The sequence below is a fragment of the Oncorhynchus nerka genome, linkage group LG20 (genome assembly GCF_034236695.1).
Source record: "Oncorhynchus nerka isolate Pitt River linkage group LG20, Oner_Uvic_2.0, whole genome shotgun sequence".
In the NCBI taxonomy this organism is placed as follows: domain Eukaryota; kingdom Metazoa; phylum Chordata; class Actinopteri; order Salmoniformes; family Salmonidae; genus Oncorhynchus; species Oncorhynchus nerka.
The window spans coordinates 47,582,159-47,598,259 of NC_088415.1; the positions used below are offsets into that span (position 1 = coordinate 47,582,159).

A 16,101-nucleotide genomic window follows, 5' to 3' on the forward strand; every position below is an offset into this window, starting at 1 on the left:
TAAAATAGTTCATGTTAACTAGCTAACTAAAATCTGGTCCTCCAGTCCCCTCAATCTTAGCTAGCTAGCTAAATTTTTCCTACGAATACATTTTCTGGCGACATCACAATGACAAAAGGTTTTCCTGCTAATTCGCCTCGTTTATTAATCTCATGTTTCAAAATTCAATTTAAAATAGTTGCATTGAGTAGTATAACGTTCATTCAGACATCGGCCCTGAAGAGAACAATCAAAAGAATATTGTGCAAAGCGTGAAACCATGACTAGCATGTCCTTTACTTTTGATAATAGAAAAATAACTATCTAGACACTTACTTCATGAATGGTTGCTGCTGCCGGTTTCAAGCTCCATGAGGCACAACCTTGATGGAGCTGCTGTGAAATCCACCTAAGTACCTGTTGACTAAACTTAGTATGCATGCATCGCGTACACACGTTTGCTTATGACCAAAGCAACTTGTACAAGACGGAAGAAGTACATGCACGCAATGCATGCATACCAACTGATGTCAGCAAGTGTTTACATGGTTTTGTGCATGAGCCTGGTGATAGAAATTTAAACTTTAGTACCGGCGCTCTGAAAAGTCGGGTAAACAATACATTCCTGTGGTTAATTCAGTCTCATATTTCAACCATCTGAAGGACCAACACCACAGACAACCAGTCCAGTAGAGTAAGTTCAAATGTAATTTTATTAAACGTTGTAGCTTGTAAGGAACATTAAGAATTTGCAGTCATTAGTTTCAGGCTGTATATACCAATGAATGGTGTATTACAGCCTGATTAAATCAGACTAGGACCACAAAAGTCTAACGTAAATACAGTTGAAGTCGGAAGTTTACATAAACGAGTTTGAATGATTCCAACCTAAGTGTTTCAACCACTCCACACATCTTGTTAACAAACTATAGTTTTGGCAAGTCGGTTAGAACATCTACTTTGTACATGACAAGTAATTTTTCCAACAAATGTTAACAGAGATTATTTCAATTATAATTCACTGTATCACAATTCCAGTGGGTCAGGAGTTTACATATACTAAGTTGACTGTACCTTTAAACAGCTTGGAAAATTCCAGAGAATGATGTCATGGCTTTAGAAGCTTCTGATAGGCTAATTGACATAATTTGAGTCAATTGGAGGTGTACCTGTGGATGTATTTCAAGGCTTACCTTCAAACTCAGTGCCTCTTTGCTTGACATCGTGGGAAAATCAAAAGAAATCAGCCAAGAACTCAGAAAAAAATTGTAGACCTCCACACAAGTTTGGTTCATCCTTGGGAGCAATTTCCAAACGCCTGAAGGTACCACGTTCATCTGTACAAACAATAGTACACAAGTATAAACACCATGGGACCACGCAGCTGTCATACCGCTCAGGAAGGAGACGCGTTCTGCCTCCTAGAGATGAACGTACTTTGGTGAGAAAAGTGCAAATCAATCCCAGAACAACAGCAAAGGACCTTGTGAAGATGCTGGAGGAAACGGGTACAAAAGTATTTATATCCACAGTAAAACGAGTCCTATATCGACATAACCTGAAAGGCTGGCTCAGCAAGGAAGAAGCCACTGCTCCAAAACTGCCATGAGAAAGCTAGACTACGGTTTGTCCTCTGGTCTGATGAAACAAAAAACTGTTTCAGATTTTTGGCCACAACAATTGTATAAGTATGTTTTAGGCCGGGTGTGGCAGTGTCGCGAATAGCATTAACATGTGCAGGTGAGAAGCAGGTCTCTAACACACTTCTGCACAATTTACCAACCATTCACTCAAGGGCGTTCTACACAGGGGTTGTCTATCTGGACCAATACAAATCAGCTGGGCTTGACAAACTGGACCCTCTATTTCTGAAACTGTCCGCCGCCATTGTTGCAACCCCTATTACCAGCCTGTTCAACCTCTCCTTCGTATCATCTGGGATCCCCAAGGATTGGAAAGCTGCTGCGGTCATCCCCCTCTTCAAAAGGGGGAGACACCCTGGACCCAAACTGTTACAGACCTATCTATATCCATCCTGCCCTGCCTATCTATAAGGTCTTCAAAAGCCAAGTCAACTAACAGATCACTGACCATCTCGAATCCCACCGTACCTTCTCCACTGTGCAATCTGGTTTCCGAGCAGGTCATGGGTGCACCTCAGCCACGCTCAAGGTACTAAACGATATCATAACCACCATCGATAAAAGACAGTACTGTGCAGCCGTCTTCAGCAGTCTTCATCGACCTGGCCAAGGCTTTCGACTCTGTCAATTACCATATTCTTATCGGCAGACTCAGTAGCCCCGGTTTTTCTAATGACTGCCATGCCTGGTTCACCAACTACTTTGCAGACAGAGTTCAGTGTGTCAAATTGGAGGGCATGTTGTCCGGTCCTCTGGCAGTCTCTATGGGGGTACCACAGGGTTCAATTCTCGGAACGACTCTTATCTGTATATATCAATGATGTTGCTCTTGCTGCGGGCGATTCCCCGATCCACCTCTACGCAGACGACACCATTATGTATACTTCTGGCCCTTCCTTGGACACTGTGCTATTTAACCTCCAAACAAGCTTCAATGCCATACAGCACTTCTTCCGTGGCCTCCAACTGCTCTTAAACGCTAGTAAAACCAAATGCATGCTTTTCAACCATTCGCTGCCTGCACCCACACGCCCGACTTGCATCACCACCCTGGATGGTTCCGACCTAGACTATGTGGACATTTATAAGTACCTAGGTGTCTGGCTAACTCTGTGTTGTTGTCTGTTCACACTGCTATGCTTTATCTTGGCCAGGTCGCAGTTGCAAATGAGAACTTGTTCTCAACTAGCATACCTGGTTAAATAAAGGTGAAATAAAAATAAAATACATTTATAAGAACATAGGCCTAGTATTTATCAAGATGACTCTGCCTCATCTCTCCATCAAAAGGCAGTTCTGTGAACTGTTCTCCCACACAGTAATCAATTTAGCTGAGTTTCTCAAGGGCATTACACCCTCATATTCCTACCTAATGTTCTGCTTCAAACAATTCACCGGCAGCTCGAGACTAATTATTGAAAGGTGTATCCTCATTGGAGAAATTACATTAGATCCATCCCATCCATATCATGTCTCAGGCATGTAATTAATAAACTAGCAATTTATCAGAGTAAACAAAGCTATTCAGATCCCAATACCATGTAAGAACTGGACGGATACAGTTGTGGGTACTTCATGATATTTAACCATTAACGGTTTGATTCATCTAAGTAATGGCTTTAATGGAATGTCCTTCGCCCCATGTAAACCCTTCCCTGGAGACCGTTCTTCAACGCAACTTCATATGGGCACTTTGATTTAATTGAACATGTATAGTGTGCAGGATAATTAGGTGAGAATCAAACGCTTAAAAAAGTCAGAGCATGAACCTATGCATGAAGAGATTCCCAAAAGCCTGGCAATGAGCCGGGTGTAAAATTATTCACACTGACAAATCAAATCCCTGCGAATCTCTAAGCGTATGTAGAGGCTCACAGTATGTCTCTGTGTACCTTAGACCCCATCTCAGACAGCTCAGGAGCTCCACTACACACCAGTCCAGTGAGTTAAAGGCGTATTTCACCGGAAATTAAAGTTTGCCAGACTTTTTCCATACCTTAAATATGGTCCAAGTCAAGCTGAACCCATATACCACACCATCTGTGGTTGTAGTTCCCATATGCATTAGGAGACCTTTACAATCTCCAAACTGGAATGAAAGATAGTGGCGATGTAAATAGATCACATGGTCCCCATCTTCCCTACTCATTTTTTCTTCAGTGTGAACTATCCCTTTAAGGAGAACTAATATGGCTACTCATAACAGGTTGCTAGGCAACTGAAAAGATTAGGCTGTCTGCGAGCCGACACTCAGCCCACCGGGGCCATACAATATTACCTCCCCCACCCCTTTTAAATACATTAAGAATTGGGAATTACCAATGCATCCGGAGAGCTCAGAAAGAGGGTTGACTCAATTCTGGATATTCAATAGCACCTCAGTCAACTCCCCCACATTAGCACAGACTGCATCATAGCCATTGCATAACTAGGAACTGTCGAGCTGTAATCTTCCAAATTTGAACAGTACTTCCTACCTGTGCATTCATGCATGCACACTTCCTTATTCAAGTTCATTTGGGTTTGTAAAGTTGATGTGATACAAAAAGTAAACATGAAATACAATGAGCAAAAGAAAGGAAGGGCTATGCAAAACAACATAGCATTCAGTCCAAGAAATAAGTTATTCTCGTCAATATTCAGTCTGTGCACTGTTTCAACCTTTTCAACACACCGCAGGTCTGGTTAATAAGCTAATTGGGTAATGTTATGTTACTATATAAAACCAGCCTGCTTTCCTAGACCATACAGGGACACTGCCATCTTCCCTGCCTCTCTTCTTGAAACAATGATTTGTTTAGAGCAGGGAGGGACCTCCAGAGCCTCCACAAATCAAGGAGGCTGACATTTTGTATATTCAAAAACGGCTTATCAAAGGTCAGAGTATATCCTGAGCTTGGCTTGACTCCCATCCGCTGTAGTGACTGATCAGGATTCTGTAAATGTATGGTTGGCAAGACATTGAGGGAACGTCCTTATCACAAGGTAGCAGCCCATCAATAACACTCAAGTCACATCAATTTAAATTGGGAAGGGATTGTTCCATTTGATTTCGATCACTTTTTGACCACAACTCTTTTGATTGGAACAAAACTTTCCATACATATTTTTCCATGGTATAAGTGGTCAGAAAGTGCCTTTTTGGACCTGAATGCCAAAACATTCAGGAGATATAGGTGCTCAAAATTGATCCATTTTGCATACATCCATACATACTCTGGACAGTTCTGACTTAGAATAGGTGGACAACTACAAATACCTAGGTGTCTGGTTAGACTGTAAACTCTCCTTCCAGACTCGCATTAAGCATCTCCAATCCAAAATTAAATCTAGAATCGGCTTCCTATTTCACAACAAAGCATCCTTCACTCATGCTGCCAAACAAACCCTTGTAAAACTGACTATCCTACCGATCCTTGACTTTGGCGATGTAATTTTCAAAATAACCTCCAACACTACTCAGCAAATTGGATGCAGTCTATCAGTGTTTTGTCACCGTTTTGTCATGAAAGCCCCATATACTACCCACCACTGCGACCTGTATGCTCTAATTGGCTGGCCCTCGCTTCATATTCGTCACCAAACACACTGGCTCCAGGTCATCTATAATTTCCTTGCTTGGTAAAGCCCCACCTTAGCTCACTGGTCACCATAGCATCACCCACCCGTAGCGCTCGCTCCAGCAGGTATATTTCACTGGTCACCCCCAAAGCCAATTTCTCCTTTGGCTGCCTTTCCTTCTAGTTCTCTGATGCCAATGTCTGGAACGAACTACAAAAAAAAATAAAAAAATCACTGAAGCTGGAGACTCATATCTCCCTCACTAGCTTTAAGCACCAGCTGTCAGAGCAGCTCACAGATCGCTGCACCTGTACATAGCCCATCTGTAAATAGCCCATCCAACTACCTCATCCCCATACTGTTATTTATTCTACTCCTTTGCACCCCAGTATCTCTACTTGCACACTCATCTTCTGCACATCTATCACTCCAGTGTTTAATTGCTATATTGTAATTATTTTGCCACTATGGCCTATCTTACCTCATATGCACACACTGTATATAGACTTTTCTACTGTATTATTGACTGTTTGTTAATTCCATGTGTAACTCTGTGTTGTGTGTTGCACTGCTTTGCTTTATCTTGGCCAGGTCGCAGTTGTAAATGAGAACTTGTTCTCAACTAGCCTACCTGGTTAAATAAAGATGAAATGAAAAAAAAATCATGTCATCACTGGAAATGATACAGTTGAATTTGATATATATTTTTTTAAACTTACAGGTAGGGCTGACAATTACCATATAATTAACTGACGGTTATGGATGAAGTCCATCATGGAAATATAATAACCGTCATAGCCGTTAAAGTATAAATATATGATTTTATTTGTCTAAAGAACAACTGACTGAAGACAGGACGGCTGGGCATTCGTGCAGTTGGATCCGTTTCTGCCGTAGCATGGACTCTTAACAACGTGATGAAACTTTGTTGCTCCTTGCAACACACCCCACAACGCCTAGTTAAAAATTTTAAATGCAGTAGCACACAGAGATAGGACTAGAACAGGCTTGGAATCTCTAACCCTGGCAATTTGACTGGTAAACTCGTAATGGCTGCCTGGTATTGTGCTGCAATCATTTCCATGGCAATGTACACTGAGTGTACAAAACATTAAGGACACCTGCTCTGACAGACTGACCAGGTGACTCTAGGTGAAAGCTTATTGATTTCACCAGTTAAATCCACTTCAAATCAGTGTAGATGAAGGGGAGGAGACAGGTTAAATAAGGATTTTTAAGCCTTGAGATACTTGAGACACGGATTGTGTATGTGTCATTCAGAGGGTGAATCGGCAAGACATAATATTTAAGTGCCTTTGAATGGAGTATGGTAGCAGCTGCCAGGCAAATACTTTTTATTAAAAAAATGTTAATGACTTATAAAATAGTTTGACAACCCCAGTTTATATTTTCCAGTGATAAAGACATGGATGTCTCATGGGATTTAAAAAAAAACTTTATTTAACTAGGCAAGTCAGTTGAACAAACTTATTTTCTATGACAGCCTAGGAACAGTGGGTTAACTGCCTTGTTCAGGGGCAGAACAACAGATTTGTTCCTTGTCAGCTCTGGGATTTGATCTTGCAGCCTTTCGGTTACAAGTTCAACGCTCTAACCACTAGGCTACCTGCCGTATGATGGGGTATGCAAAATGGGTCAACTTTGAGCACCTATCTCTGAATATTTTGGCATTCAGCTCCAAAATGTCACTTTCTGACCACCTCTACCATGTGCAAATATGTATGGAAGGTGAAATCAAATGGAACAACCCGAAGGCAAATCAGAAATAACCTCTACACTGCACATTTGTATCGGAGCTGTCAAAAAAAAAATATGCCTAGAATTATAAGTTGAGTATTTGACCCGGAGACAATAAAGGGCATAATGAATTTGTTTCAACAACTGTCACGGTTTTCTAGGTGTGGTGAAGGAGAGTCGGACCAAACTGCAGCCTGTCGATTGCGATCCATGTTTATTTAAACAAACATAAACACGACGAAACACGAACACTACAAAACAATAAACGAAACGAAAACCGAAAACAGCCTATACTTGTGTCAACTAACATCAAACAAGGACATCAAGACAATCACCCACGACCAACTCAAAGAATATGGCTGCCTAAATATGGTTCCCAATCAGAGACAACGATAAACACCTGCCTCTGATTGAGAACCACTCCAGACAGCCATAGACTTTGCTAGATAACCCCACTAGCTACAATCCCAATACAATACATGCCAAAACCCCAAGACAAAACACACCACAATACAAAAACTCCATGCCACACCCTGGCCTGACCCAATACATGAAGAAAAACACAAAATACTTAGACCAGGGCGTGACAACAACCAAAAACTTGTAAAGATCTCCAGAATGATCTCCAGAATGCAAAAGAAATGTGAGAATATGGGCATGTAGTCACATAGCATCTAATAAGTGTGCTGGTCTAGGATCAATGAATCAGCTCTTATCCATTATGATTTTAAAGGCAAAACTGATACTAGATCAGCACTCCTATTCTGAGACACTTTGTGAATACAGAACACTGATGTTTGGCCATATGATATTGAATCATATTCTGACATGAAATATTGACAAGTTGCTCCAGTGGCATCCTCATTCACCGTCATTACCACTGTGTCCCTCAATCTCGTAACCCACCAAGCCTTTCATCTACCTGCAAAATAACCTTATGTCTGTAGTTAAACCTCATTTTGCATCAAGCAAACTACTATGCACTTTCTTTATCTCCCTTTGACTGTTATCCAAACAGCCAGGCCCAGATTTGTTTGGCTGCCCTTCTCAGCAACACTTGACAGACAGGCCTACAATGTCTGTAAATAATAGGTTCAGACACCTACAATAATCCCTTTAGCACTGATATCACTGCACTTTAGCAAACCTGGAAAGTGCCAATGACTCTTCGGTGATTCAAGGAATCAACATTTGAACGTGAATTATGCAACGTAGCTGAATACACATTATAACTTTCTGAATGTGTTGAGTGATGATTAGGCCTGAGGTGAATAGGAAAGGTGCTGGCAAACATGACAGAGCCATGACATTCTGATATGACCATTATGTCAAGAGGTCAGAGGGTTGTTTATGGCCAACTCTTTACCTGATGCATTTGCACACATACACTTGTCACTGTTCCATATCTCCTTTCCCATTGACATTTATGACAAAGATTTTTGATGGGATCAAGTGCTAAGGCTTTATGAAGCCATTATAAACCCAGTTTAAACCTAAATAGATGCTCCAGAAATTATTGCAAATGTCATAAATGCTATATAAAGTGTGACAAGGTTATGCTACTTTTGACAAAGCATCGGATATAAGGACCTTTTATGCCACCCAAGTTGTAATTCATTTTAAGTGTGACCATCCCACCTGCGCCCATCCCAAAATTGCCTTTGAGCTTAATGACAATTTAGACTTATTTCATTCACAACATTGTTTTTCCATCTGTGACAGTCCGTGTATAGCAGTTTTGAACATGTAGCTTAGGCTATCAGCGTTTGGGAGGCTACTCTGAAAATATAGTTCACCAAACTAAACAATTACTTCACACTGGAAGAAGTTGAGCTACACTAAAGTTACCCTTAATAAAAAATATTCTACTTAACTAAAGTTTGTAGTTCACTACATCCAAACTACTTTGTGATAAATTATACGTAAATCAGAAATGTCAGACAAATTGCAACTTGGCTAATTTAGCCTATTAATACAACTGTTTCAAGTGTCTCACTTGAGGCAGGTCTGTTGTCAAAAAAGAAAGGAAGCTAGCTACAATAAGCAACTCTTTGAGCGACCCAACCAAATTGACATAGAAATGTGAGTTATAGATCTTTCATTCTCATCGAAAGCAAGTCTAAGACAAGCGCCAGAGGTGTTCCATTTCTATGCTTCCCGTTCTTGTCTTTTACTTTTGTAAACAAGCTTCAAAACAGCTGAAAATACTATATTTGGGTTTATGAAAATATATTTACAGCAGTTTAGATGGTACAATGATTATCTACACAATGACTGCTTGCTTTGTCACGAACTGAAATTAGCAAACTATTGGAATTTTAGAAACCAGGTTTTAAATGGGGATGGTTTGGGGAATTATTTAAACTAGGCAAGTGAGTTAAGAACAAATTATTATTTACAATGACGGCCTACCCCAGCCAAACCCTAACCCAGGCCACGCTGGGCCAATTGTGCTCCGCCCAATCACGACAGGTTGTGATACAGCCTGAAATCGAACCAGGGTCTGTAGTGACGCCTCTAGCACTGAGACGCAGTGCCTTAGACCGTTGCGCCACTCGGGAGGCCACCTCAGAGATTCAACGAGTTATAATGATGAATTTAGCCTTAAAATACCTTTGGGAAACCAGACCCAGGTCTGTTGATTTCGTATTGAAGACTGTTAAACACCTGTGGAATGTTTAAAGTTTGAATTCCCCATTCACAGCAGTTTCAGTAGAGCTACCCCATGGCTAGCAAAACGCTTTAGTTTATAGTGTTGGAGTAATTAACTAGTTCAACTTGTAATTGAATTACATTTTGCAATAACTTCTGGTAGTTTAACTAAATTCAAATATTGTTATTGTTTTAATGTTGCATTTGTAATCTAACGCCTGCCTCAAGACTACTCGTAGAATCGCATTTTTTTTTGCCCTCCCGCGTCACTTTTATAACCAGAAGATTAACGCCAAACAGACTCACACGGTTTATCTGCCTCTGTAACCACGGATCACTTCAGAACAAAGTTGACTACAAATAAAGTTGCAATTGATACAATCGACGTAATACACTTCTAAACCGAGTTGAACGCATTCAAATATAAAGTACAGCAGACTATAGGCCTATTTAAATGATAGAAATACATTTCATGTTCAATCAAATTATTTTTTGCTACTTGTAGGCTACTGTCTTAATGTGTTTCAATATATTTAATTATGATTTAGCGCATTATTACAGAGTAAAACGTTTGAATCAACCGCCTCAATATTTGCAGCTATAGGCGATATATTTCCAGGAGCTGATCCGTCGTCAGTATTGTGGAATAATTTCAAGGTAAGATTTGAAAGGAGAAAGTTGATCCGAGAGCAGCGTTGCCTTTCTTTCGACCCTATGTTAAGAATACAACCTAGTGACAGGTCGAACCTCGAGGACAGAACCGATTTGACAAACACTCACCCGCTGTAGTGCGCTTTAATTTTCACGTAATCCGAGCCCAGGTCCATCATGGATCCGTAACTTGAATGCATTGTAATCCACGCTATAAACTACCAGGCAACTAAACAAACCTGTATCAACAGGCCTCACTTGAAGATAAACGTTTCCATGGCACATTTGGGATTTACCAATCGATAGAAACTACCAGGTTACGGCGGTGTGTCATGCATGAACTATCCTACTGGCTGGCATGCATGGAATTCTCACGCAACATTTAAGATTCGTCATTCTGGACTCGAGCGTTTCCGATGATTGTGTTCGCTATGGTTACCGACGGTACTGGGCGGAGAAAGCGCACTGTCAGGGCTGACTGGCCTGGTCCAAAACACCTGTTGATGATTTAGGAGTGAAATATTCCAGTTATTTGGGCCATATATAGGCTTTATGAAATTACTGCTTCAAATTCAGGAAATGTACACATTTATTCAACGCACTCGAGTTGAAATGTGTGACTTCTGATTAGCCTATTTCATCAACTCCAGGGTTGCATGTGTTAAACAGAGAACTCGAATGAAGTCATTCAGTAACTAGTTTTCCATCTAATTGGCGACAGATTTGCATGCGAATATTCTAAAATCTACATTAAAGAAAATATGCGCATTTCCCCACCAGTAAATCTACATTAAAGAAAATATGCGCATTTCCCCACCAGTAAATCTACATTAAAGAAAATATGCGCATTCCCCACCAGTAGTGTTTTGACCAAACTAACTTGTTGGCGATACAAATCAGTGGGTGATGACAGTGCACACAAAATTTACTTTTTCACTTTAAGTTTTCATGTACCGAATAAAATCTAAAGTTCAATGTGTTTTGCCTCACACTGTTGCGTTAAATACCAAATGTGTCTACTCTGCCAACAGTTTGCAGATGCAATGCGAGAATATTTTGATTTGTCAAACATCGATCGTTATGTCACCAGAATCAGACCCTCCATATTTAGTCTATTCGAAAGTAGCATCATGATCAGCGTGCACTTTCATCACCCTGTTACGTTCATCATAAATTATTTAATCTGTAGTTTAATAAACTACATGGTTTCCCGAGTAGTAGTGGGAGGACCACAAATGTGAGAGCTGATGCTGTTTTTCTTACACTTTTTAGTAATTTTCTTTCATTGTTTTTTAAAATTGTATTTATATGATGCTTATTATGTCAATATTTGCGCATAAAGGAATTTCCGCCGTCATTTCTAGCAGAATTCATTTTGCAGACACAAAAAGATCGCGCCATGTTGAACGAATAAATTATCTGTTGGCTGTCGTGATTTTTTTTGTATAAAGTATGACTTGACTCGCATAAAAACAATGTATGGAAATATGGTTTGTGGATGTAGCCTAACTGTTACACTTGTGCGCCATCTTATGGATTAACAGTGTTAATTCATGTCTGAGAATGAAACCATTTAGGCGACTACAGAATCCAGTTAACAAGTTTATTTTACATGAGTTAAAACCAATATTTTATTTGACAATTTATTAGCAAAGAAGAAGGCTATTGTGATCTGGGCCCGGTTCCCAAACGCGTCTTAATTAAGGGTACATTTATCGTTGGAACCGTAGGAGCATCGTTAAATATCGCTGTTTCCCCAAAACCATCGTTAACGTTCCACTTGAAAACGCTCTTAATCTAACGCCTATCTGAGACCTGAGCAGTGTTTGAATACCCATACTAACATACTGTATGATACATACTTAATGAGTATATACACTACTGGTTCATTTCAGAATACTGTAGACTTAATATTTGGTAGCACAGCCTTTGGTCAGAATAACTTCAATCAAGAGCTTCCTATAACCATCAATGAGGTTCTTGCACCTCTGTACAGTCAGTTTGGCCCACTCCTCTTGTGCTAACTGCTCCAGTTCTCCCCAATTAGAAGGGATCCTTCTCCTAACTGCTGTTTTCAGATCTCTCCACAAGTTTTCAATGGGATTTAGATCTGGACTCATTGCTGGCCACTTCAGAACAGTCCAGCGTTTTGTCTTGAACCATTCCTGGGCTCTTTTTGAAGTGTGTTTGGGGTCATTGTCCTGCTGAAAGACCCATGACCTTCAACGGAGACCCAGCTTTCTGACACTGGGTCTGACATTGCGCTCCAAAATACCTTGGTATTTACCTGATTTAATGATGCCATGCACACGTTCAAGGAACCCAGTGCAAGAGGCAGCAAAGCAACCCCAAAACATCACTAAACCTCCATGTTTGACTGTAGGGTAGGTGTTCTTTGAAAGCTTAATTTTGTTCTCTGTAAACATAGAAATGGTGTGCTTTACCAAAAAGCACTAATTTGGTCTCATCTGTACACAGGACATTCTCCCAGAAGGGTTTTGACATGTTCAGGTGTGTTTTGGCAAATTGCAGTCTGGCTTTCTTATGTCTTTCTCTCGGCAGTGGGGTCCTCCTGGGTCTCCTACCTATAACCCCCTTTCATTGAGTTGGCGACGGGTGGTGTGAGTTGAAGCTGTCGTACCTTGTGTCTGAACGTCAGCTTGAATCTGTGTGGCAGTTGATCGAGGTGCTTTCTCCACCATTCGAACAATCCTTCGCTGCAATCTTCCATCAAGTTCTCTCTTGCAGCCACGTCCAGGGAGGTTGGCTACAGTGGCATGGGCCTTAAACTTCTTGACAACATTACGTACAGTGGAAACAGCAACATCAAGGTCTCTGGAGATGGACATGTAGCCTTGAGATTGTTCAGGCTTGGCTATAATCTTGTGTCTGATGTCCTCACATAATTATCTGGTTTTCTTTCTTTTCTCCATGCTCATTGAGGTACATACAGTGCCACAACACAGGAGACTGAGTCCTCTTCTCTATTCAAACTGGTTGAATATGTGATGTTTATACTGCAGGCACCTTCATCTCACCACAGGGGATTTCAATTCCAAAGTAAATGAGAATCACCTGCGTGTAATCTAATTCTTTCTAACTACTTCTAGAAGGTGGTAATAAATATTATCTGGGACTTTTTAGGATTTATTTTTGGAATTAGCTAAGATTGAAAGTTATTCCGATTTTTTGTTTTGTTCAACTGCACACTGAAGACATATATATGTGGATACCAAAATATGTTTTAATGTCAACAGTTTTCTGGAAGAAATGGTGCATTATTTGAAAAAAATGAAAGGGTGCCAATATTTTTGGTCACAACTGTACTTCCATACACAAATGAGACCACTGATCATTTTACTCGCCCTAGCAGAGCTGGTTAGGCAGTTTTCATGGTGACTGTAACTGTGCTGCTGGCAACAATTTAATTACACTTTTTTTGCCGACGTTTACTGACACCGGCCATATTCAACAGGTGTTGAGCGTTTGTAAATAAATTATTCTGCATTCTGGTACACAGATGAGAGTGCTCTGAAATCGAAATAGAGAGCCAGAGCGAATGTACGAACGCACCCGAATGTCCTTTGAGAACGCACACCGACTATACCATTTAGCTCAGCTAAGAATTATGGGAATAACCAAGTTAATAAACGTTGGGTAATTAGCCTATAGTTAATATACTGGAAAGTTTGATGTATAAGTAGCCAACTAACGTTAGGTAGCTAGCTAAAAACATACCGGTATATACTGCTGTAATGATATGCTATGTGGTTCGTAAAAACAGCGTAGCTAACAAATTATCAGCCAACATTACGTGTAAGGTCATTACTTTATTACACTGCTCAGCATGTTCTTAACATTTGTCATAATTAATTAAAGCAATTAATTTGTACTTTGTTGTACTTCGGCTGCATATTTTCCTCAATTTTCTTCAAATCTGAAAACCAATGTGAAGCCACGCCCATTTCCTGAAGAATTGCGTTATGGGCCCTAAAGTATGGAAATCGTGTCCTCTGCGTGTCAAATCAAATACATTTTCATTGGTCACATACAGTTGCAATAACATCTGCTAACCATGTGTAACGAAATGCTTGTGCTTCTAGTACCGACAGTTCAGCAATATCTAACAAGTAATATCTAATAGTTCCACAACAAATACCTAATACACACAAAACTAAGTAAAGGAATGGAATAAGAGTATATAAATGTATGGATGAGCAATGTCAGAGCGGCATAGACTAAGATGCAATAGATAGTATAGAATACAGTATATACATATGAGATGAGTAATGCATGATATGTAAACATTATTAAAGTGGCATTATTAAAGTGACTGGTGTACCATTTATTAAAGTGGCCAATCATTTCAAGTCTGTATGTAGGCAGCAGCCTCTATTTGCTAATGGTGGCTGCTTAACAGTCTGATGGCCTTGAGATAGATGCTGTTTTTCAGTCTCTCGGTCCCTGCTTTGATGCATCGCTTTCTGGATGATAGTGGGGTGAACAGGCAGTGGCTCAGGTGGTTGTTGTCCTTGATGATCTTTTTGGCCTTCCTGTGACATCGGGTGCTGTGGGTGTCCTGGAGGGCAGGTAGTTTGCCCCCAGTGATGCGTTGTGCAGACCACACCACCATCTGGAGAGCCCTGCGGTTGTGGGCGGTGCAGTTGCCGTACCAGGCAGTGATACAGCCCGACAGGATGCTCACAATTGTGCATCTGTAAAATGTTGAGGGTTTTAGGTGACAAGCCACATTTCTTCAGCCTCCTGAGGTTGTGCCTCCTTCACCACACTGTCTGTGTGGGTGGACCATTTCAGTTTGTCAGTGATATGTGTAACGGATGTGAAATGGCTAGCTAGTTAGCGGTGTTCGCGCTAAATAGCGTTTCAATCAGTGACGTCACTTGCTCTGAGACCTTGAAGTAGTAGTTCCCTTTGCTCTGCAAGGGCCGCGGCTTTTGTGGAGCGATGGGTAACGATGCTTTGTGGGTGACTGTTGCTGATTTGTGCAGAGGGTCCCTGGTTCGCACCCGGGTATGGGCGAAGGGGACGGTCTAAAGTTATACTGTTACATATGTACACCGAGAAACGTAACTTTCCACCTTCTCCACTGCTGTCCCGTCGATGTGGATAGGGGGTGCTACATCTGCTGTTTCCTGAAGTCCCCGATCTTCTCCTTTGTTCTGTTGATGTTGAGTGAGAGGTTATTTTCCTGACACCACACACCGAGAGCTGTCACCTCCTCCCTGTAGGCTGTCAAGCCTACTACTGTGGTGTGGTCTGCAAACTTGATGATTGAGTTGGAGGCTTGCATGGCCACGCAGTCATGGGTGAACAGGGAGTACAGGAGGGGGCTGAGCACGGACCCAGTGTTGAGGATCAGCGAAGTGGAGATGTTATTTCCTACCTTCACCACTTGGGGGGCGGCCCGTCAGGAAGTCCAGGACCCAATTGCACAGGGCGGGGTTGAGACCCAGGGCCTCAAGCTTAATGATGAGCTTGGAGGGTACTATGGTGTTAAATGCTGATCTGTAGTCAATGAACAGCGTTCTTACATAGGTATTCCTCTTGTCCGTATGGTATAGGGCAGTGTGCAGTGTGATGGCGATTGCATCGTCTGTGAACCTATTGGGGTGATAAGCAAATTGAAGTGGGTCTAGGGTCACAGGTAAGGTGGAGGTGATATGATCCTTGACTATTCTCTCAGAGCACTTCATGATGACAGAGTGAGTGCTACGGGGCGATAGTAATTTAGTTCAGTTACCTTTACATTCTTGGGTACAGGAACCGTGGTGGCCATTTTGAAGAATGTGGGGACAGCAGGCTGGGGTAGGGAGACAGCTGGTCTGCACATGCTCTG

At 41.2% G+C, this 16,101-nt stretch overlaps 1 protein-coding gene across 1 annotated transcript in view; it reads right to left on the reverse strand.

Moving 5' to 3' along the window:
- Positions 1-10,696, reverse strand: part of LOC115102597 (protein kinase C, zeta) — a 168,953-nt gene extending 158,257 nt beyond the window's left edge. The window contains exon 1 of the mRNA XM_029622706.2: positions 10,374-10,696. Coding sequence (XP_029478566.2) covers positions 10,374-10,444 — 71 coding nt within the window. The 5' untranslated portion in view covers positions 10,445-10,696. The remainder of the gene's footprint in view (positions 1-10,373) is intronic.
- Positions 10,697-16,101: the final 5,405 nt, after the last annotated feature.